General features: G+C 37.2%; 1 protein-coding gene across 2 annotated transcripts; it reads left to right on the top strand.

Annotated features, from left to right (window-relative positions):
• The first annotated feature begins 3,832 nt into the window (after nt 1–3,832).
• On the top strand, nt 3,833–24,249 carry LOC129279055 (U2 small nuclear ribonucleoprotein auxiliary factor 35 kDa subunit-related protein 2-like). 2 transcript variants are annotated; one of them, XM_064111237.1, is made up of 11 exons: nt 3,833–4,662; nt 5,562–5,650; nt 6,842–6,938; nt 9,527–9,647; nt 10,976–11,053; nt 13,580–13,621; nt 15,183–15,319; nt 17,430–17,646; nt 19,643–19,808; nt 20,316–21,867; nt 21,901–24,249. In XM_064111237.1, exons 1-10 carry the CDS (start codon nt 4,637–4,639, stop codon nt 21,857–21,859), a joined length of 2,517 nt encoding a protein of 838 aa, XP_063967307.1. In that variant the 5' UTR covers nt 3,833–4,636; the 3' UTR covers nt 21,860–21,867; nt 21,901–24,249. The 2 variants fall into 2 exon arrangements, with proteins under 2 accessions (XP_063967307.1, XP_063967306.1); XM_064111236.1 differs by having other exon boundaries at nt 20,316–24,249.
• The last annotated feature ends 1,052 nt before the right edge of the window (nt 24,250–25,301 follow it).

Below are 25,301 nucleotides of genomic sequence, written 5' to 3'. Positions count from 1 at the left end.
CTGCTTCATTTCGCTGCCCCTACCAAATCTACACAAGCTAACGCCAGAGCCAAGACCGTGATGTACCGGTCTGGCCGCGCCGAAACTTCCCCGGTCACCTGTACCTCGATGCGCGTACTGCGCTGTGTGAATGATAATGCTCACTGCACTGGCATAATAATCTCGACGCGACTCGACTTAGCTAGATATGGACTTGAAAGATATAGACTTGGTCTGTCATTGATGTGGCACTATGGCGGATGAGTAACGATAAATATTCAAGGTTAGAATTTAAATTTTCACTTACAGTGTAGATTGTAGTCTGAAAATCTAAAATAATTATGCTATATCCACAAATCCAACCCACATTTTGCAATCCATCAGGCAAGATCGAATACGACCACTAAACAGCAAAGCCAAGTCCCAGTCTAACGTTAGACATAATATTAGACAACAATTATCTGGTTCAGTATCGAGCTATGTATATTCCGACGGGTCTTGAATTGAGACGAACTATCAAAGGGCGAAGGTCTATGTCACATCTACTATTTTAATTCTATAATTTTACAAAAATTTGTGTTAGCATATGCATGCAGCCCACTGTACCCTACCTCAGCACCGACCGGCCCGGGGCGCCGGCGAGGTCATGCCATCCATGGCGCTTGTATACTCAAGAGGCGGTGCTGGATTGTGTAGGCGCATTATGGTGCAGCGAAATTTAGATGAAGACGTATCAACCTCACGTATACTTGTTATCATATTGATATGCAAAGTCATAAAACTGTTGTCACCACCATGTAATATTTTATGAAAAATACAGGAACAAGTATTTCATATTTTTAAGCATGATATTTGATGTAAAAACATTTCAAGCAAAAATAATGATAAAGAGGAAATGAAAATAAATCAACTCTACAATCTACTAAAAAAGTGCTCTGAGAGGTTTTCGGTGGTCACAAAATGACTTGGCTAAATCCGGGTGAAATTAGCAGACTGGTTTATTTATGACAGAATTTAATCCTGTTTTACTGGAGATGTACAGAAAAATTGTGACAATAATTTAGTGATATATTATTTTAAGAATGTGGTACATTATTATTCAATTTTTTATGTATTTTTTGTTTTCATTGTTTTAATCTACTATTGTCATAATCTATTAGTTTACCTCTATTTTGCTGTCACTCCGTGAGTGTATTGTATCGGATCATGGTTTCGTTGGCATGACTACCAAATTGTTCGCGCACTTCATTTGTATGCGCGTATCGAGTGGACCTTCCTAATAGCAACACGCTTGTGTGTTGCTGCCCTCTACGTTCGTTGGTCTATACTTTATCGTTGATATATTAAATTCAAACATTTTCATGCCAAAATGATTTCAATTAGTGATTGATAAAAGGATTTATCTTGGCCAGTTCGTATAGTCATGATAGTAAAACAGCACTTCATCCCATACATACCCAACAAATGTTAATGTAAACACCAATGTGCGCTACCATTAACACACTAAAATAGAAAAGTTTGGGATTTCTTTGAACCACTTGCATAACTTCTATAACAGAAAAATAAGACGTTCTGTAATAAAAGTAATTTTTCATATTTCTACATCATAATGCATCCGAATAGATATTGATATGATATGTATAGTTTAATGTACATGTAAATGATATAATAATAGCAACTAGTGTTCAGTTTTTCAGAGCAATACCTCATTGCAGCTAGTCCAGGTGGATGTCAGGTTCCTAAACTAGTTTCTATGGTAACGGTTACCGCATGGCTTTTGATATGTGTAGCGAATCAGGGATTTAAATTTGTAGGTGTTTCTTAGGTACTATTCTATCGATCTGTTTTGAAGGGGAAATTCACTCTGACAAATTGTTTACTTTAAAATTAGCAGAAAAATAATTATACTGGTGAAGGTTTGCGGTAAGCCCATCAAAGATTAAGATAGTTATTAGAACTGAGTTTTTGATCTGTGACGTCATATAATAGCAGCTGCCCCGTATTTTATGCACCAAAATGTATACTTTTCACATTTTAATCAGTGGTTCATGATTGCTAAAAAAATCTTTCAGGAGCAGATGTGAAATGATTTGTATGTTGATATACTTAAAGAGAAATTCCAGTAGTTGCAGTAAACACTGATTTCATGAGAAAGTCTGTAAAACCAGGCTTAATTGTCAGTATATCATCGAGGATCTAGATCTGGTACAGTTTCATAAACTGAACTTTGTGAAATCTTGAAATCTACGCTGAAAAATGTTCAGACTGAACTTCCCCAACACAGATAAGCGCACGTGGGACAGTGTATAATTTTTGCCTTGTGCGTCGGGCCCAACGCTCTACCCGAATCCTGTGCTTATTTGCTGATTTCTCAGCAATTACACAATTTCTTCCAGAATCCTTTGGCACATGCGTTTTATTTATACAAACAGACACTTTGGTGGTCATTTCATTGGATTCTGTACGAACTCATTTTGATATCGTTACCAAAACTAGCATTTACCTTTAAGGTACAATAAAAACCATTTTCTTTTTTTTATAGAAAATTACATTTCATTGATATTTTTTATTCCACCATATATGGGGAAAACTGCTCGCAAATGACGTCACCGTTAAAGTGTAAAATTCTAATAGCTTTTAAAATCTTTGATGGATTCCCTAAAACCCCCATCAATATCATTTTAATTATTTTCTGCTATTTCTACATTCTACAATAAACTTTATGTCAGTGTGAATTTCCCCTGTAATGAATTAAGTACAATACTTGGAATCCAAAGTGTGCTTCAAATTTTAATATTAGAAGAGCGATTTGACATGAGAAGGCGGTGCATGTAAGTCCGGGAAAAAATAAATACAAAGTCAAGTGTTATCAATTTGGTGCAGAAGATCTATATTATCCTTTAAAAATGTTACCCTTTCTATTAGTCCAACATTATAATTCCCATTTTCTTCTCAGAACCTTTCTTATTTAATTTAGTGTACATGGAGGGGCTTTTAGATTTTTTTGGCATGGCGGGTTTATGACTGACCATTTATAACTGTCATTTTTACCTATGCCATTATTACCTCTACCCTTATTTATTAACACTGTAATTTATACCTCTGCCATTTTTACCTGTGCCATTTTACCTCTGCCATTTTTACCTTTGCCATTTTTACCTTTGCCATTTTTACCTCTGCCATTTTTACCTCTGCCATTTTTAAATCGATCCGCTATTATTACCCCGGCTTTAACTGGGCTGCCTAGCATTCAAGCATTCAAGGAATTAATCCTGCCGGGTACCCATTCACTGCACCTGGGTCGAGTGCAGCACAGTGTGGATAAATGTCTTGCTGAAGGACAACGTGCTATGGCTAGGATTCAAACCCACGACCCTCTGTTTGAAAGGCAAGAGTCAGAACCACTAGACCACTAGATTCCCGCTATTTTAATCTAATTGCGGGTATATTAGCTTTTACACAACACATTCATCCAACCCAGTTGCGTAATGAACCAAATATTTTGAGGGGGCAAAACATAGCAATGTGGGAAAATTGGAGAAAAAAATATTGCCTATTGAAATTAAATTCTAATTATGTGATAGATTTTTCCGTTATATTCAGCAAATAACACATTTCATTGTTTCCATTCATTTCATTATACGTTGTCTCCTAAAATTTCTTTTATTTCCTCTTGCATGGGTGTGGAACCAAGACCCCCCCCCCCCCCCGCGTCTGTACGCCAGCGATTGAACGTAAAGCTTAATGTAGGAAGGGTCCCTACAGGGGGGCGTTATAGAGCCCCTACTGCGTGGGGTCTGGGACAAAGCCCCAGGAGCTTATTTGCATAAAATTTAGCAAGCTTATAGCACAATGTTGTATGCAGTCCATCTTTCTTCCTGCTCTTTATTTTCAATCCTTGGCAGCCCGGTCGTGTTTTTAAGTGTTTTTTTTTCTTGTCCCTTTTCTTTGTTTTCCAATGTAGCTTTTAGCTAATTCCATTCTACCTTCGTTTCCCGCTATTGTTTGCCATTTTGTCATCTTTTAATTTATTTCCCATCATGCTAAATTGCATTAAATAGGCCTATATCGGAATGATTAGTTCTTTCTCAAATGTTCTTCTTTTGTTCCCTTTTCCTGCTTTCCTTCCTTTTCTATTTAAAAAACAATATATTTTCTTCGTTTTATTTTCACTTTTCCCTTTCCTTTTCCTCCTTTCCTTTTCCCCTTTCCTTCCCTTTCTTTCTCCCTCCCTTTTCTCTTTTTCCTGTTTTTTGTTATTTTCCCGGTGAAATCCGCCAGGGGGGGCAGCTTGCCCCCCCTGCCCCCCGTCCGTTACGCCACTGTCGATGTTCGGGTAGGTGGAGCGTAGTGTAGCGGTAGTGGAGCGGAGCCTGTACGAACATCGCTTGAGGTAGGTTAGTGGTGGTCAGAAATCTTCTGCCTTTTGAGTTTTGGGCCCGACCACCACCTTCCACTCTAGCTATAACACTGAAAACTGATATAGTCTAGATCTACATACAACACCCTAAATTGATCACTTGTACAACTACAAGTCTTAACTTTTATATCGTTTTCTTTTCTTGGTCACATTTGCTCTTTCTTTTTTCTTTCTCTCTTAAAGGACAATATTGATTGCTCCAAGTTCTGAGCTCGGATGAGGTGACGGGCAAACAAGATGGCTGCAGTTACCGGACACTTACCGTGAGTTCCAATGCATTCTTGTCACTTCCTCTTCAATGTTTGACCGTAGCCGGCAGTGATTACTTAGTTTATTCATGTTCCATCGACTGATCAGTCCCCACGATTTCCAATTTCACAGGAAATTTACGTATTTCCCGCCTGGGTGCAAACTTGTAAATGCTGGGATGTACAAGGAGTACAGGAAAATGTAAAAAAAGTGGAGTAAGTTTCCCACTGGTCAAGGGATACAGGAGGTGACAAAGTTAATACAGATTGTGTTTTCAGCCGACATATATATATTTGGTTCTTTTTAATGGTCATATGTACATGTATGTGTCACCGACAAATTTCATTAAAAAAAAAGAGAAAAACAATAGGTTAAAAAAACACAGAAATACAATAATACATAGGAAATTGAACTGATATCAATTTTTTTTTCCAAGTACAGTTTCTGAGAACACCTATAGGGTTTCTACACCAAAGATTAGCACATTTGGAGCTTTAATTTAGGAAGGAAGGCCACCAAGTATGATTTTGCACATTAATTATGCATAAATTAGCATAATAAACTGCAGCCAATTTTCATGAAAAAGATAATTTACAATTTTGTAGATTAGGTTGCATGTTGATAAGGTCGCATGCCAAATTTCGGCGCCTATGACTTTGATGGGGGGGGGGGCAGTTACATGATCTCAAAAGGTATAATATACCCTGGCCTAGTCGTGGTTTTTAAACAGAAATATTTTACTTTACATGTAGGCACAAGTGTTTTGTATTTGCTCAAAGAATTTATTTTCCCCCCTTATTTCCAGGAGAAAATATTTCCGGGCCCAGGTGAGGAAAGAGAAATTTCCCCAATATTCTGGGAGAAAAGTATTTTGTATTTGCTCTATGAATTCAATTTTTACCCTTATTTCCAGGAGAAAATATTTCCGGGCCCAGGTGAGGAAAGAGAAACGGAAGAGGAAAAGACAAGCAGCTGCACAGTTTCGAGATGCCCAGAGGAGAGGTATTGATTTGGTATCTGTTTTAAAGATACTTATCAACATTATTCCCTCTCTATCTGACTTTTGGAAATTTAGATAACCTTTTTCTCTATAGATGCTGGCATTGCCCGGCCATGAAGTAATACGCTGTATGATGGCATTGGATGAATTTAAGCCCAGAATTGTTATTCCGATCTCATTCCCGCTCGTTCCGACATCAAGGGTCCAACCATGTTTCTTCCAATTCCATTTCTTAATATAAATGGGAGAAGTAAATTATCCACTAAAAGGGATTTAACTACCTAATACCAAGTTAGGAAGATAGTTGCTTGCATGAAATCCCTGTATGTATTCATGGTTAGGTCTGCAGTGCTACTGTACATTGCATCAACAGAGTTGCCAACCCCTACGGAATATTAATGAGATGTTTTCTAATGTAAATTCAGTGTTTACTTCCCGATTGAATGACTGAGCGAACATTTTTTGTTAACATGTTTTTGTCTCGTAAGAAAACATTTGGTTCAGCCACTTGGTTATTCACATTGTAATTTCGTATCTGGTTAATATTCCGTAACGGTTGGCAGCTCTGCATCAAGTGGTAGATTTGGGACCCAGACCTGGGCCATCACTGTCATAATGATAAGCCAAGCGTGTAAAGGAGTAACTCTGCATCAAATGGGAAGACAATCCTTCATAATGCAATGTAATGTAGTGGTTTGCATGGCAGCTGAATATTACTGGTTTTATAAAAGATGAATGAAAGTAGTTGCAGTAAACACGGATTTCATGTGACGGTCTGTAAAACCAAGACTTATTGTCACAATATCATCAAGATCTGGTTCAGTTACATAAACTGAACCTTGTGAAATCCTGAAGTCTAAGCTGAAAACGATCACCCTGTAGATCTACAAAACAGATAAGCACAATTGGGACAGTGTAGACCCCTATTCGTTTTTCTAATTTCTCAGCAATCACACAATATCTTGCAGTCTTTTGGCACATATTATTTTATTATACCCCTGCCAAATGAAGTTTGAAGTGGGTATATAGGAATCAACGTTCGGTCAGTGAAGGGCGATGTCTTATTCCTTTGTATTTTAAAAAACAAAATTCTGACTTCTAAAAGTTTTCCAACAGATGAATTGATGAAGATGAAGGTTCTATCATATCCTTGTAATACTTGACAATAGTTGTAAATTCTGACTGTTATGTAGATTTTCCAGCAGATGAGGAAGAAGATGATGAAATGCAAAATGCAGGAGGAAGCGCAATGGAAGCAGAGCAAAAGGAAACAGATAATTGTGTAGCCAGGTAAGGAGTCTGGTCATGTCTAGGTTGGATTAGTGATAACCACCACAAAATGGAAATGATATGCAAAAGCTTGCATCGTGGTGTTTATTACGATAGAAATGTTAAACACAGTTTACTCATGAATGGGAGTTGATTTGATATTTGACAAATGGGTTGATTAATTTCTTTGAGATATCAACAATGTCCACTTTTTTTAGCTTGCTTTTCTGTAAAAGAAGAACATCATGCATAGGCAGCTGTACATAATGTAATATTTGAGGATCGCTGCTTATGGGTTCATATGCAATGTAATTAAAGGGGTGGTCCGGGCTGAAAATATTTACATCTAAAAAAAATAGAGTAAAATTCACAGAGCAAAATGCTGAAAATTTCATCAAAATCAGATAACAAATAACAAAGTTATTGAATTTTAAAGGACAAGTCCACCCCAACAAAAAGTTTACTTGAAAGAAAGGAGAAAAATCCGAAAAGCAAAACACTGAAAATTTCATCAAAATCGGACGTAAAATAAGAAAGTTATGACATTTTAAAATTTCGCTTAATTTCACAAAACAGTTATATGCACATCCTGGTCGGTATGCAAATTGGCAGACTGATGACGTCACCCACTCACTATTTCTTTTGTATTTTATCATATGAAATATTCTCATTTTCTCCTCCTTGTCAAGTGAAACAAAGTTTTATTTCTCCCTGAACATGTTGAATTACCATTATTTTAACAGTTTATGGTTAAGATAAGTTGGTCTTTATTGTTAAATTTGTAAAAATTGAAATATTGTATTATTCAAACAATAAAAAACAAAAGAAATAGTGAGTGATGGACATCATCGACTCTTTCATTTGCATATCGCTGAGTTGTGCATTTAACTGTTTGGTGAAAAATAAGCAAAACTTTAAAATGTCATAATGTCAAAACTTTCATATTTTACATCCGATTTCGATGAAATTTTCAGCGTTATGTTTGTTTGATTTTTCTCTGTCGATTCAAATCAATGATTTTCTGGGGTGGACTTGACCTTTAAAGTTTATCAATATTTTGAGAAAACGGGGTATATGCACATCGTCATGAATATTTATTAAGTGTGCTGATGTCATCCTCACTTTCCTTTTTCTTATGTTATTACATGAAATAATTTTACTTTAACCCTATCTAGGCCGGGGTATTTTGGGAGTTCATATGGCCAGGGGGGGGGGGGGGCCTCCCAGGCCACCCCTTGAGATCTCGGCCGTCAGCCGCACGATCGCGCCGAAGATTGGCACGCAGGTTGTCTGGGATATAATCTACAAAATTGTATAGTAATTTATTTCATGCGAATTGTTATTAAGTAATTATGCTAATTTATGCGTAATTAGTATGCAAAATCATACTTTTTCCTCTAACTCCATAAATAAAGCTCCAAATGTTCTAATTTTTGGCATAGAAACTCTTTGTGGTGTTCTTAGCAAGTTTACATGAAAAAAATTGTGATATCAGATCAATATCTTATGTATTATATTGTTTTTTGCAATTTCTTATTTATTTCTTTGTTTTTTGGACCCTTTGTTTTTCATTGTTTTTTCAATGAAATTCATTGGGGACTCTTCTAAGATCATAAACAGCATAAAATACATACATTTAGACCAGCAAAACTAAAATAATCATACATTTATGATTTTTGGTTGAAAACACAATTTACATTGACTTTGTACATGAAATCACGTTTTTGAGTAATTTTTGGTCTGACATGCACTTACATAAGGTTGCGTAATTTCGGAACCGCATACCCGGGTGACGCAAAATTGGTCTCAAAAGTTGCGCAAGACTTAAAAGTAAAAAGTCAGCGAGCAGCGCGGTTAAAAAATTTTGCGCTGCAAAAATATTGCGCGACTCGTTGAGGGGGGGCCTCGGAGGCCCCCCCCCCCCCGGCCTAGATAGGGTTAAAGGACCATTCTACCTCAGAAAAATGTTGATTTTAATCAATAGAGAAAAATCAGACAAGCATAATACTGAAAATTTCATCAAAGTCGGATGTAAAATAAGAAAGTTATGACATTTTAAAGTTTAGCTTATTTTTCACAAAATAGTTATATGCACAATTTAGTCACATGCAAAAGAGAGAATCGATGATGTCCCTCACTCACTATTTCTTTTGTATTTTAATGTTTGAATTATACAATATTTAATTTTTTACAGATTTGACATTAAGGACCAAGTTGACTGAACCATAAAATGTTAAACAATGGTTATACCACATGTTCAGGGAGAAATACAACTTTGTTTCACAGGACAATGAGGAGAAAATAAGAATATTTCATATTTCACATACTAAAATACAAAAGAAATAGTGAGTGAGTGATGTCACCAGTTCCCTCATTTGCCTACCGACCTGGATGTGCATATAACTATTTTGTGAAATTAAGCGAAACTTCAAAATGTCATAACTTTCTTATTTGACATCCGATTTTGATGAAATTTTCAGTGTTATGCTTGTGGGATTTTTCTCTTTTTATTCAAATCAACTTTTTGTTGGGGTGGACTTGGTCCTTTTAGAATACACAATGATAATTGGAAATATTTTGTCCAAGTTTATATTTTTTTTCTACCCTAGGAACACAGAGAGGAATGGAGAGGAGGCGGCTTGGTTGGAGAGAGAGCAAATTGCGCAAGCGGAGTTTGAGAAACGGCGGAAGATTGCAGAGGCCTTGAAAGAGAAGGAGATGGAAGAAAGGGTAAGAGCACACACACAGAAAAATGCTCTCAACCAATGAGATGCAAGGATTTCAGTAGCTTATAACTATTAATCAGTGACAAGACACTTCATGAAAAGGTATCCTTGCATCACACATTCTCAAAAGAGGTTTCAGTTGTACGTGTACTATGGCACGAAAATTGCACTTCATTCAAGCATGAATTAAGTGCCCTTGCCAAAAGTATGCATTTATGAATGGATTCTCTCAGTGTAAGTGATGTAAGTGAAGTTATACATGTATACTTAAAGGACAAGTCCACCCCAACAGAAAGTTCACTTGAATAAAACGAGAAAAATCCAACAAGCATAACACTGAAAATTTCATCAAAATCGGATGTAAAATAAGAAAGTTATGACATTTAAAAATTTGCATTATTTCACAAAACACTTCCTGGTCGGTATGCGAATGAGCAGACTGATGATGTCCCTCACTATTTCTTTCCATCTACATTGCAATTAATCGTTGCTTTTACACACAAATATGCTTCAAAGAAATGTTGATGATATTTCAATATTATGATAAAGTGTGATATAGTAATGGATCAGGAATAAATTATTTCAAAAAGCTTGTTCTTTTTTCTGAACATACTGGTTTGGATGCTCTTACTAAATATTTACAAATGTATTTGCACACAGCATAAAGATTCAATTATTTTTTAATGCCATATTCAATGTAAAATGAATCTAGAGAATGAATGGTATAAATTGGAAGATTCTATACTGAAAATAGATTGCAGAATCTGTTAACAATAGTGTAATTGTTTATTTTTCTGATTTAAGACGGTTTCGTTTGTGTTGTTTAATTATACTTTATCCATAAAAGAGATTTGTCTATTTTTGCAAATAAATTTGAATCTAACCCTAATACTTTTGTAAATGGTTGTGATAAAGTCCTCAAACATGTCTCCGTTAGAAATTAAAGGAATAAGTTAGCCTTAGAGACATGTATTTAAAAAAAAATAAGGAGAGATAAAATATGTACGTAGATGTCTTTCTATCAACCTAATCAACCTAAAATCTCTAAAACCAACAAAAAAGAAATCAAAAGAAATGCTTTTGATACATTATTATCAAAGACTGTGTAATTCCTTATCACGCTAATAATAATAGAACACATAAGTGTATGTGATGAAATTAAGATGGTGTTTCCGATCACTCAATCTTTCACTTTTTTATATCACAGACACAGGTGACAAGTGGGACCTCCCAGCGCAGATTTTAAAAAATTTAAATCAATGTTAGCCAATGCCTTTAACTTTAATTTGCAAACTTTTCTCTTCTTAAATTCCCCCATGATTTTCCTTTTAGAAACGCATCCAAGCGGAATGGGAGGAACAACAGAAGATGGAGGAAGAAGAGAAGGAGAAGAAAGATCAGGAACTTGAGGTGATAGGCTACCAAACTCTGAGTATCGACCTCCAAGTTTGCATAATATCCTGTTCATTTGATAAGAAATTTGTTTCTTGTGCATGTTTGCTGGCCAGATCAGAATTTCGTCCCCCCCCCACCCCTCCTTGTCCCAAACTTTACACAATTAGTTTTGTGATAAATGGGACCCCTCTTGTGCCCCCCCCCATTGATGTGAAGATGGAAATTGAGTGAAGGCTCTTTTTTTCGACAGATTTTTCTTGTTTCTATCTTCTCTGCTTTCATGGCATTATGAAATTAGTACTTTTTTGCTTGTGTAAATTTGTTCCTACCAAACAAAATTGATACTTGAAACCCTTGAAAGCAGAACCAGTTGAATTATTTCTAAAAGAAAAAAAAATCAAAGAAACAAGTCAGAGAAAGTTTGAGGAAGACTGAGTGAATGAATGATAAGGGGCCTGTTGCATACAACTTTTTACCTGAGAAAACTAAGGTTAGTCTGATTTCTGCCAGTTACTTTAGCACAGGGCAAAAACTCTGGTAAAAACAACCTGAGTTTTCTCAGGTAAAAAGTTTTATGCAACGGGTCCAATGAAGTTATGAGCATTTGAGTGGTTAGGTCACTAATGCTTTTCTTAATTGGCAATGCGACCAAGATCTGTGATGTCACACATCCACACTTGTATGTTACATCAGTACACATTTCACTTCATTTTTTTGTCTTCTGTGTAGTCTCTTGCAAGATCAAGTGTGTTTATAAGCCCTTCCTATGGGACGTATTATTTTTAATGTTGAGATATGTAATAGAAGTGTCACATTATATTGTGAATGAATGATTCACCATATCATTAGAATGATCAAAAAAGAGATGCGTTGGAGGTATATTTTCAGTTTTTAAAGGGAGCGTTGTATAGGTGTGACATCTCAGATCTTGTTTGCATTGCCAGTAGGAGGATCTCTTAATTTTCTCTATTCCAGTCAAATAGTTGGGGGGGATTTTTCGGTATACTTGTCATACATTGAATTTGAAAGTTTGTTGATAATACCATATAAGCAATCCTGTATACTTCCTTAACCAAGATAACACATGGCCTCTGCAGGATGAGATTGTGTCAACCATTCTAACTCCACCGTTTCAACTGTATCTTTTGCAATGATAACATCAGATAGCATTATGTACACCGACATTTCCATCTTTTATGCTCACGATATACATTAAGTCATTCAATATTATCCACTTGCTAGCCAGGCTTCTGTCTTTGCTGAAGAGATATTTCAACTTTGGAAAAGAGATCTGATTTCTCAGGAATAAACCACTATCGCTACAAACTTGATTCATCCCAAATATACTGAGTTTATTAAGAGTGGAATACAAAACCGGGCAATTGTAACAAACGGCTTAGCGATTGATTTTGGGGTTCTTATTTTTAAGATTGATATGCATTGATTATTGTGTATGGTCAATCATAAAACTACAATAGGTCTGTAAGCTCTGTGCTATGAGGCCCTAGTAGTAGGCCCAAATTTGTTGATGATACACAGTCTGTCCCAAAAAAAAATTGTTTTAGAGATAGATATCGTAATCATCAAAATTATGTTTGATTATACATTTTAATCTGACATTAAAAGTAATATCTCTTCTTTGATTTCAACCCAAATACTTGATGAATTGTTCACAGTGGCAGATTACAAATAATGAAGAATGAGCCCAGGCGGAAATCAGTTGCACAGAAATGTGTCTTCTCTCTCATTCAGAGATTTACATGTGGTACAAAAAAAAGCATAATAAAAAACACAAAAGAAATGCTAAAGAACAATCTCTTTCTTGAGCAAGTTCATCGTATCTCTGACAAATCTCAACCAGGTTTTCTGCTTGATTTTGACATTGGAGTTTGAAACTCTTCTTTCTCTTTCATGCATGAGCCTCTCATATCATATTAGATATCAAAACAAAGATGAAAAAATTGATGATGATTTTGTAGAATTTTCCCAAGTTGAACAAAATTAAATGAGAATCTCCTGAGACACACTATAATTGAATCCACTTAGATCTACATGTTCTGACTATGGCAGAACATTTGCTTTATGAAAAAAATCTCTTTTACGGGTTCCTCTAAAGATTATTTCCCCTCCATATAACACGATTTGATGACGTTCTGTGTGATATGACTACATGGAGTCATGTGACTTTCAAAGATTTCATCCTATAAGAATGTCAAGTCAAGAATGGTCTCTTGAGATTTTTCTGTTTCGAAATTTGAGGATTTTACGACCAGTATCATGTGACTACATGTAGTCATGTGACTTTCAAAATCTTTATCCTATAAGAATTGTCATGAAGTGATTTGATATAATTTCACTACATGCACATTTTACTCTTATTCCGCCCAACAAAGAATGTTTTTTTCCATGCAATTCTTGGTGCTTCTCAGACTTAACTCAGATTCTTTCAGAATTAACATAGCTCAAAGATCCAGAGTCATGTGATCATTCATGACATGTGACTGATCATGTGACCAACTCATATGTCCTCTTTGAACCCAGAGTGTACTTCTGCAGCTGGACCAAGAACTGGGCAACGAGAAGGTGAGGTGCTTCCTTTCTGGATTATATTTCAAATCATGCTTTTATTTTATTCACTTGTTTGTATTTTTGCCTTGGCCTTTGGGTAAACTCATGCCACCAAAATGGCTCATGACCTCATAATAATTGACTTCATAGTGATGATAGTGATGATAACAATAATGATAGACAAAATGATTTACAATGCACCCAATCCACTCTGCAAAGATGTAAAAAAAAAGTATACATATGGAATAATGAATTACAGGCTGAGTAATTGACTATTAAGAATAGGAAACAGCAAATAGGCATGTCTTCAATAACATTTAAAGAGAAATTCCAGTAGTTGCAGTAAACACTGATTTCATGAGAAAGTCTGTAAAACCAGGCTTAATTGTCAGTATATCATCGAAGATCTAGATCTGGTACAGTTACATAAACTGAACTTTGTGAAATCTTGAAATCTACGCTGAAAAATGTTCAGACTGAACTTCCCCAACACAGATAAGCGCACGTGGGACTGTGTATAATTATTGCTTTGAGCGTCGGGCCCGACGCTCTACCCGAATCCTGTGCTTATTTGCTGATTTCTCAGCAATTACACAATTTCTTCCAGAATCCTTTGGCACATGCGTTTTATTTATACAAACAGACACTTTGGTGGTAATTTCATTGGATTCTGTACGAACTCATTTTGATATCGTTACCAAAACTAGCATTTACCTTTAAATGCGATATACGGAAGTGCATTATTTGATACTAAGGGGGACATCCCTCCAATGTTATGTTTGTCAGTGCTACTTTAGTCAATTTTAAGATGTGGAAAATGAAATGTGGAGTGATTGGTTTATTTACTTTATTTCCAATTGGTCTAATGCCAATTACCAACTCTTCTATTATCTTTTGGTCTACCATCAGTTTGTCCACTATCTAATGGTCTAATTGCCATTTCGTACACTCACCATTTTGTCCATTAACCAGTTGGTCCAGTAGCCATTTAGTTCATATACCATATGGTCTAAAAAGTGTCAATTGGGCGAAATGAATAAGAAGAAAATGGGTATTTAGACCGACTGGTTATGGGACGAAATGGTCATAGCTGAAGTGGTGATTAGATGAAGCGATGATCGGACCAAATGGTTGTTAGACGAAAAGTTGATGGACACAATAGCATTAGACTAAATTAAGGTTAGACCATGTGATGAGTGGACGAAATGGCCAAAGAAGAAATTGGCAATTTACCCATCGATTAACAGTGACACAATATTATGCTCCTGCAACATTTGCTCTGATCTTAATATCTCAGAGAGCATTGGGTTGGAGTTAGGATTGTAATAGAGTTTTTGGTTCAGAATAATGTAATGATAAGGATTAGCCTTAGGGTTTATTTTATAGTTTTCGAGGTTAAGTTTTATGTTTGGCTTAACGTGGAACCTGATTAGCACATGAAAGTGGGGCCAACTACATGTATCTCAATCATGTCTGGACACTGGAAGCTCAGGGCGTCTCGGATCAAAGGTCGAATACAAGATTTAGACTCGATGATGAAAACTTGTTTTCTAATTTATGCTTTTTGTTACTCTAGGAGCCTTCTAAGGAATGGCGTAACCCAGAGGCACCCGCATCGAGTCAACCACCCGGGAACCAACCCGTACGGGCTGTGAAGAAAGAAGAGCTGTGTTCCTTTTTCATGAAGACTGGTGCTTGCCGTTTCAGAGAGAGGTATGAAACTAGATTTAGATCAAATCATGGTTGGCAATTTCTGGGGATAATTCGGTATTTCCCGCCCAGGTGGAAAATACTGGTAGTCCGGGTTATAATTGAGCAAGGTGCCACAAAGAAAAGGAGAAATTTTCATATATTGCTTCTAGACCAGTTTTTTACGCTGAATATTCCCTACAATTTGGTACTATGTATCAAACTATACATTATATATATTGTACATGTACATGTTATACGTATTAGTCTATGGAAATGCATACAAAAAGCGACATTTCTGAAATTGAAGTATTCAAGTTTGATACCTTATAAATTTGTTAAGAAGAATGATACAGAGTTGGAATTTCATACACATGATAATAGTATATCAATAAAGTTTTCTGGAACATTTCAAGGTAATTGATTAATTTTTCTCAGAATTATGTAAAATCATGTATTTGCACAATTTTCAATTTTTGGGAAAAAATGACAAAAAAATGCAGTTTTCTACGTAAAATCTCAGCCAAATGACCTACTTATCCCCTATACATAGTACCAAATTGTAGGGAATTTATTTGTCTTTCATATGACACTAATTTTGTGGCAATGGAATGTTTATGTCAAAATCTTTGTACGAAAATTCAAATGTTTTGAAAATTTGGCGGCCATTTTGAAAAAAGCGCCCTCACTGGTTAATTTTCAGGATACAGCCTGGTTACCTCATATATTCATACTCAGCATAAAAAACTGGTCTAGAACAACTATATGAAAATTTCTCCTTTTCCGTGTGGCACCTTGCTCAATTATAACCCGGACTATGGGAAAAACTTATCAATGCTGTTAAGATTTACAAGGAGGTACAGGGAAATGCTAGAGATGCTTGAGAAACACCAGGGTAAAACCTGGAAAATGTTCAAGAAGTATATTTTGTAGTGTTTTCCTGCATTTCCAACTATTTCTCCATTTCCTCAAAAATTATTGATGCTTCTTTTCAGCGGTATTTACCACAAATACTTCCCTCTCTGGCCAACCCTGGATCAGATGTATTGACATTGTTAGAGCAGGGTTTATACTGGTTTGGCTATACTGAGGCCTTAACTTTTTCCTGCGTTTTAGGCTGAATCACACCTCCCCTCCCCCCTTCCCCTTCCTCAGATTGCCAAATTTCATTTGGTCTACTATCGATTTTACAAGTGTTACCATTTGGTGTGAAACACACTTGGTCAAACTTATTTTGCATTTTTTCAAATAAAAATATGACTGATAAACAGAATCATGTAGAGTATGACCAAGTGGGCTATCGGTGAGACAAAATGGTATAAGTAAAAGAACCCCGGGGGTAGGCACTCGACCAAAAAAGTGGTAGGGGTGTGCCGCGGGCGAGACAAAAAACGGGGGCCTTGGAGCGGGCTTATTGTAAAAAGGAGGGTCCTCGGAATGGGCTTTGGAACTACAAATGTTTGTGAAAACGGATCGCCAGCGTGTGTGTGCGTATGCATGCCTATGGAACGTGCATGATGCAGCTAGCCCGGGTGCGCTCGCGCAGAGGCGATGGTCGGACAGCGCTCTGCGGCCGCTTTTCACCTAAATCGCAGCTCATTGTAGCAGATCAATGCGACCGGAACGGCGTAACGAAAAATATGCGAAGCTTTGGAGCGGATTTCTTCTTTTTTCTCGATAAGAAGAAAATGCTATGCTTTGGAGCGGCTTTCTTTGTTCTTTTTCTCAATAAGACAAAAATGCTATGCCTTGGAACGGAAATTTGAGTGTAAAAATGGGGGTCCCCTCCGCGGCACATACCCACTATGCATTATATACTGAGTGCCCCCCCCCCCCCCCCCCCCCCGGGAAAAGAACAAGTTGTATACAAACTAAGATTAGACCATGTAGGATGATTCCAAACAGCCTTTAGACTACTCGGCCACTCTACCTCCAGTTTACGTGTACAATCTGGGGAGCTTTTCATCAACATTTATGTCTGACATGTTGTCAGCAGATCTGACAACTTTCCTTGATTTTGATTGGCTGAGGAGCACTGGTCCTGTGGTAATTATCAGATGAAACGGGAGTTGTCGGATAAAATGTCTGACAAGTCCTTTCAAGAAATGCTCCCCTGTTCTGTCCGTTCTCGTAGGTGCTCCAGGACACACCCACCACCAACGGAATGTGGCACCACCCTCATGATCCCGGGGATGTATACAAACTTTGGTCTCGGTCCAGACTTCAAGGATGAATACGACGCCGACATCGGTTTGGAGTGCGACGAGGAGTCCGCTTACGTGAACTTCCACGAGTTTTACGAAGATGTCTTACCCGAGTTCCGTGAATATGGAAAGGTTTTACAGTTGAAGGTGAGATTTTGATGAGGTACCTGAATTGGGAAGCCAGCCGAAATTTATTTTTACCCCCAAGAAAAAGAAAAACATAAGAATTGGATAAGCATAAGAATGTTATGAATTTCCAAAAGTTATATCAAGTTGTAATCACTATTCGTATGACAATTTCAAATTGGCTGCAAAGGTAATAATTTTGTGGTGTTCGGTAAGGACTACTTCTCCATTTATGCCAACACAAAAAACAAAAAAATGTAAACTTTTTCCAAACTATTGCTCAGATTTATATATTTTTTTGAAAAAATTAGGACATTATCAATATGGTGTTGATGTTAAATTTAGTATTTCTGTAAAGATAAGGTGCTTAGTGGACAAAACCACAATGTGGAAGCGCCGTGGTGTAGCGGTTCTGACTCTCGACTTGTAATCAGAGGGTCGTGTGTTCGAATCCCACTATAGCCTATCGTCCTTTTGCAAGGCGTCAATCCACAAGTTGCCACGCTCCACCCAGGTGTTAAATGGGTACCCGATAGGATGCGAAAGCCTATGTAGTATGCCTAGCAAGTGAGTCTTGGAGCTATTGTTGGAATGCTCCCCAGGGAGTGGAGAAGGTGCATACATTGTATGCGGATAAGGGACCTTTTTTTTTTTTTTGGCTTGTCAAATTTTTTCGCGGACGAAATTTCCTTCTAAAAATTTGCCCCCCTTCTGGAAAATCCTAGGTACGCCAGTGGTGGAATATTATTATTAATTTCTGTTAAATCAAGCATAAATAGAGTTATCCATATCCCTTTGTTACCATGTACAGACTCCTCAAGTTGTCAGTTTGAGATTTACACAGCCAGGTTACTGATTTCATTTACCAATAGCCTCATTTTCCAGCTGACTATCTTTGCTTGGCAAAACAATACTAAACATATCAAGGGTTCTGGAGACTTTTCAGTAAAATATAAGCTTTTGTTGAAAAGTTTCTGCACTCTGTAAATGTATTTTCAGTGGTGCTAAAAACGTTAGTGAACCCCACCACGAAACACACTCCTTCATGCTGAAAGTTGGACGAAGACAATGTTTGGCGAGCTCAGAGAAACAAACTTTATCGGATCTAATATTTTATTACATGACTTCACAGTTAAATATCTAAACATGGCAGAACTGGAACACTTTAAATATGTTCCATTTTCTGTTGGAGCTCACTAACTTCTTAGCACTATTGTAATATAATAATAATATATAGGTTTTTTTTTTTTATATAGCGCAGAAACTATTTGCTGCCAACTATTAAGAAAAAGTCATGATTATTCCGTTTTTTCAGGTCCAATTATGCCACTGTGCTTTTGACCTTCATTATAAAATTTTGAGGGCAAATAAGTATGTTAACATTTAATACTATAAAGTAATACATCAAGCATTTGTGAACTAAAAAAAGGTGGCCAATGGTGCTCATTATTCACGTGATCGTGTACCTTCGTTCTGAGTGTTATCATTGCATGCTTAAATATTGACTCGATCTTTTGGGTTTTCCTCTTGGATTTATCATGGATTTACGCAAAAGAAAGTGTACCAGAGATTAATCTGAATCTGAACCTTATTAGATTTGATTCGTTTTAAGGAATCTGTTCTTTATATTACCTATTTAAAGAAATTTATAATACCGCGTGGTGCGTATGAAATAATTACTTTCATGTCAAAATTATGACTTTTGAGCTTCTGGATAAAATATGTTTTACTTTTAAAGGTTGGCAGAGCTCTCTGTCAGCATATATTCTGCGCTGTATCACTGGGCAATTCCTTGAAATTTTCAACCATTTTGAAACATCCCACCCCCATTTTTCTAAATTCTTACTTCACTTCATAAATCGACCAAGTTATGGTCCTTTGAGAACATTACAGACTGCCATAACTACCAGAAATCAGAGACAGAACATTTCATGAAGGTCACATATAATGTACATGGGGTCGGACGTACATATTTTATGGAATGGCCCCACTATTATTATTGTGTCCTTGATGGCAGGTATGTCGTAATTGGGAGCCCCATCTGCGAGGTAATGTCTATGTCCAGTACAGTAATGAAGAGGAAGCAGCCAAGGCTCTTGAAGTCTTCACAGGCCGTTTCTACGGTGGAAAGCAGCTGGATCCACGATACTGTCCGGTCAACAGATGGAAACCAGCGATATGTGGTAAGAACAATCAGAGATCATGGTATTACATTTTATTTGATAACTACAAGTAACCTGACAGGTGTGTGTGCTCTAGATGAATCCACCACTTTTATTATCATTATTATGAATAAATCTCTTGGAAATGTATGGATCTGTTCCATTTTGGAGAAAATTTGACTTAACCCTATGTAGCCCGGGCTTCAAGTATTTTTGAAATTGCATGGGGGGGGGGGTGTTCATGGGAATCCGTGGAATTCTGCAAACTGTATGGGTATCGGCTAAGTAATGATTGTATGCCTCTATCTATTTTCTCATTACTTTTCATATGGATGTTAAAGCCATTGGTTTTGACCTCCTTAGAAGCATATCTATTAGCTTCTTCAACAGTATGAAACCCATACATTCTCCATATTTTTGGACTTAAAAAAATATTTTTGAAGTATTTGATATTGAATGTAATTCCATCAGGAATGCTTTTCATTGTGACCAGCTATGACTTAAAATGACTTATTTTTGTTTTCGTAGGGCTTTTCCATCGTGACAGATGTCCAAGGGGGAAGCACTGTAACTTCCTTCACGTGTTCCACAATCCTAGAGGTGAATTTTCTGACGCTGATCAAGACCGTCCTCCTAGAACACCAAGTCATCGCCGGGACGACCAGAGGAGACGAGATTGGCAGGCCAGGGAGTCCAGGAGACGCTCAAGGAGTAGAAGTAGAAGTAGAATGGATTATGGACGTTCAAGAAAACACTCGAGGAGTAGGAGTAGGGAAAGAAACAGGAGGCGGTACTCACATAGACGAAGCAGAAGCAGAGAGCGGTATGTGAGAAGAAGCAGGAGCAGAGACAGGGATCCCAGAAAAAGTCGTAGCAGAAGCAGAGAAAGAGGTTCTAGACGAAGTCGTAGTAGAAGCAGAGAGAGAGATCCTAGAAGAAGTCGTAGCAGAAGCAGAGAGAGAGGTTCTAGAAGAAGTCGTAGTAGAAGCAGAGACAGAGGTTCTAGAAGAAGTCGTAGCAGAAGCAGAGATATTCATCCCAGAAAAAGTCGTAGCAGAAGCAGAGAGAGAGATCCTAGAAGAAGTCGTAGTAGAAGCAGAGACAGAGGTTCTAGAAGAAGTCGTAGCAGAAGCAGAGAGAGAGATCCTAGAAGAAATCGTAGCAGAAGCAGAGACAGGGATTCCAGAAGAAGTAGAAGTAGAGATAGGAGTAGAAGCAGAGAGAGATTGGGTAGAAGAACAAGGGACAAAAGACATTTTAGAAGGAGCAGCAGTGAAAATAGCAGTGATAGAGGAAGTAGAAGTGCAAGTAGAGAGAGGCAGTTGCATTCTAGTAGTTCAAGAAAAGTGGAAGATAGTCAATTTGATCACAATAGAAGCAGAAGTACAAGTAAGGAAAGGTTCCGAAAGAGGAGTAGATCAAGCTCAGATCATAGTGATGTCGGATCTGATGTTAGAGAACACAAGATGATTCGAAGTGATAGTACAGACAAGATTTATGGAAGGGTTATGTGTGGTAGCAAAGACAAGGTCAAGGGAAGAAAAAGCCCAATTAGGGTGCGGAAGAGAGATAGAGCAGAAAGTAATTCAGATAGTGATCACGAGCAAAGCAAAGCAAACCTTCCTCTGAAAGTGAATGGCTCAAGAAAGGACAGTATCCCTCACCAGGAATCGAACGACAAATTCCCTGTGAGTTCATCTTACAAAGACGAGGAAAAGCCTCCCGCTGATGACCATACTGTGACAGCGGCTGCCCGCAGGAAAAAGAAAAGCAAAACAAAGCACAAAGCGAAGCACAAACGGCGCCCCTCCTCGGAGCCCAAGAAAAAAAGGAGGAGGCGTCGGGAAAGTGAAACTACGTGTCCCAGCTCTTCTGAAGAACAGGAGAAAGAAGATTTGAAAATGAAGGAAAGGGAAATGAGAGAGAGGATGGAGAAGAGACACCTTGCAGTGGTGAACGTTAAATCTGGTGAACTTGTGACCAAAGGAGATCAGGGTAATGAGTCAGATGATGATGAAGCCTTGAGGCTTGCAGCTATGAGAACAATGGGACATAGGTCATTAAACACGTGACCACTAGCGTACCTACGGGGGGGGGGGGGCAGAGGGGGCAGACTGCCCCCCCCCCTGATGAGTCACAACCCACGCATTTGACATATCCCTGCCCCCCCTGACGAGTCTTGAAGACGTTGAAAATCCTAGGTACGCCACTGCACGTGACCTTTAATCTAGGCACCCCGCACTCATTGAGATTTCATAAACATTCTTGTTATATATGATATAAGTCCTGGTAACTTGAAGAACGCTGTTAAAAACATGGATTTAGTACCGTAGCCCGTTAATAGAAATTTTTTTATAGTATCAAGTGTGTAGTTAAAGATAAAAGCTACTGAGATCACTCAATATGATTGACTGACAGTAATCTTGTTATAGAAATTACACATTTGTTATTAATAACAAGTCTCAATGAAAACAGGGTTCTTATTGTGAATTTGAATACTGGATTAACCTGTCTCAAAGTGATGTACATAAGAATTGATGTTTGCTGACAAGCAATAAGTCACAAAAATGGTGAGGTCACATGTACTGTCCACAGTAAGAATGTATGGGACTACACACAATTGTTTTTGCCCCTTTTTTTCTGTCACCCCAAAACCAACAATAAGTCTTTTCAAAGTGAATTTTGATTTTTTTTTTGAGCTTCAAAAAGCACATGTTAACCTAAAATCGTATTTGGAAGTTTCATCAAGATAAATAGAAAAAGTTAAATGTATATCTTTTTTCCAATTAAAATGAAAAATTATCGCCTTATATAAATTCCATCTTTAGCCAAAGCACACAATGACATTGGCATGACGTTTTCTTGGAAAAGGTAATGTGGCGTTGTGATGCGTCACCAGTGTGTCGCAATTTTTTTTTTTTTTTTTTATACGCAAAACTTAAGAATTATGTCATTAAATTTTGCAGTGTTATCTTTCTTTGTTCCAGAAAAGTGGTGGGTAAAGTAATTCCTTTTATGGTTAAATAATAAATGTCAAAGATATTTTGTTCAATTGAAGAGTATCACTATAAATCCTAACTAGGCAAAAGGGGGGGGGGGTCAATTTTCTTAGAAGGCCACAAAGATTGTCTAGACCAGAAATTATCACATTTGGACCTTCGTCTTTTAATTTATAGTGGAATTTTTAAATCTATTTTACATGTACATTATCAATGAAATATCAATTTTTTCAGAGGATTAATGATATTTTGTAGTTTTGGCTATGGTTTGATATCATGCAGTTTATTATTTCCATGCCTCACTTGTTACCAGTCTTAAAGAATGCCAAGAAAGTGAAGGAATGAAAAATGGAATATGAATCTCACTGTAACTCTTATGCAAAAGTCAGTGATCAATGTAACAGTATTGAAAGTTTTAGTTGGTTTTATTCAATTCGAATAAAATAAAGGAATGAAAAATGGAATATGGATTTCACTGTAAAACTTATACAAAAGTCAGTGATCAATTCGACAGTATTGAAAGTTTTTGTTGGTTTTATTCATTTTGAATCGAATAAAAGAAATGAAAAACGGAATATGAATCTCACTAACCCTTATGCAAAAGTCTGTGATCGATTCAACATTTATGAATTTTTGCTTAATACACAGTTTGTGTTGGATTTGTACACAAACTCAAGTTTTGGAGCAATTTTGGGTCTGCATCATGCACTTAAAATATGTTGCCTTATTTCAGAGCCGTATCCGGGATCACAAATTTGGTCTCAAAAGTTGTGCAAGACATGAAAGTAAAAAGTCAGTGAGCAGCACAGTGAGAAACTTTTGTGCGCCCGATTTATTGCGAATAATGTCGGGGGGGGGGGGGTTTAATCAGCCCATCCCCTCGTCTTCCAAGTATTACTATTAGGGTAAAATTGGAGATTTGTGAGGTGCAAAGTGTTTTTTTTTACTCACACGGTAGTCTGACATGCATTCTTTGAAAAACGTTTGTGCAGTGAATACCGAACGAAATACCAAGAATTGTATATCAATTGAAAGGATATACCCCTTGAGGAAAATAAAAGCCATGATCAACATCATATTTTGTAATAGTGAATTATGTTTCAATGATCACAAAAGACTGAAAATATGCTTCATCGCATTTAATGATTCCTAATCATCCATGTTTGAATGATTGAAATATGCAATTATATGTCGATGGTAAACAAACTAAGGCTATACTCCTGAGAGGCAGGTAAAATGTGATTTCCAGCTCAGTTCATCTTACAGTGTCATTAATGCACAGAACACAATTTATTGTGATGTTGTTAACACAGTGTTATTTAAAAGAGTCATGTGGTCGAACGTACTCACAAAATACTAGTAATAGTATTTCCAGAACAATGCATATCTACAATGAGATCTTTGATATTTGATTGAATGGATTACGGATGTTCTTTTTTAAATAAAATATCAATGTGAATATACTTTTTTTCCCTACATGTCTCTGGTATTTCTCACCTTTATATTTATTATCATCAATTATATTTTGTTATTATTTTGTATATATATATATGTATTGCTGTATTATTTTTGTTTTAATTTCATTATTATTACTTACACCATCATCATCACCATCATCATCATTACCATCATCATCACCACCAACATCATCATCATCATCATCACCATCATCACCATCACCATCACCATCATCATCACCATCATCACCATCAACATCATCATCATCAACATCAACATCATCACCATCATCATCACCATCATCATCACAGTTATCACAATCATCATTGATCTCATAACCACCGTCATCATCACCTTCATTGGCAACATCTTCATCCCATTGCTCCCTGTCATCCTCTTCATCTTCATCACCATCAGCAGCATTAATACCTAATCATCTTCATCATCTCTATCATCACCATTATAATCATCACTACCCCCATAACCATCTCCATCATCATAATCATCATCATCACCACCATCATCCTCATCATCATCACTACCACCATCTCCATCATCACTACCACCATCTCCATCGTCATCCTCATCATCACTACCGCCATCTCCATCACCACCATCATCATCATCACTATATACCACCATCTCTGATTCTCGCCTTTCAAACAGAGAGTCGTGGGTTCGAATGCTAGCCATTGCGTGATTTCCTTCAGCAAGAAATTTACACTGTGCTGCACCCGTCCCAGGTGAATTGAGGTGATGGTAGCTTGAGCTGAAGCCGGGTAATGATAGCAGCGCTTTGTATCCTCGGGCAAAAACGCTTTATAAATCCAGCTATTGTCTCCATCACCCTCATTATCATTATCATCATCATCCCCATCACTTCCTGTCATTCTCATCAAAACCGACGCCATCTTATATGTAATCGGATGAATTGCGACCAGTAGGAAAAATGACATTGTGGTCAAGGGAGCAGTTAAAATGTTCTTTAAAACAGTATGTCAGCTGACAAGTACGAAAGGGGGAGAAACCGAACCCCTGGCCCACTGGCGTAAATCCG

Source organism: Lytechinus pictus, chromosome 16 (assembly GCF_037042905.1).
Source record: "Lytechinus pictus isolate F3 Inbred chromosome 16, Lp3.0, whole genome shotgun sequence".
Lineage (NCBI taxonomy): Eukaryota > Metazoa > Echinodermata > Echinoidea > Temnopleuroida > Toxopneustidae > Lytechinus > Lytechinus pictus.
The sequence above is the reverse complement of the archived record's forward strand: the minus strand, read 5'-3'. Positions and strand labels throughout refer to the sequence as shown.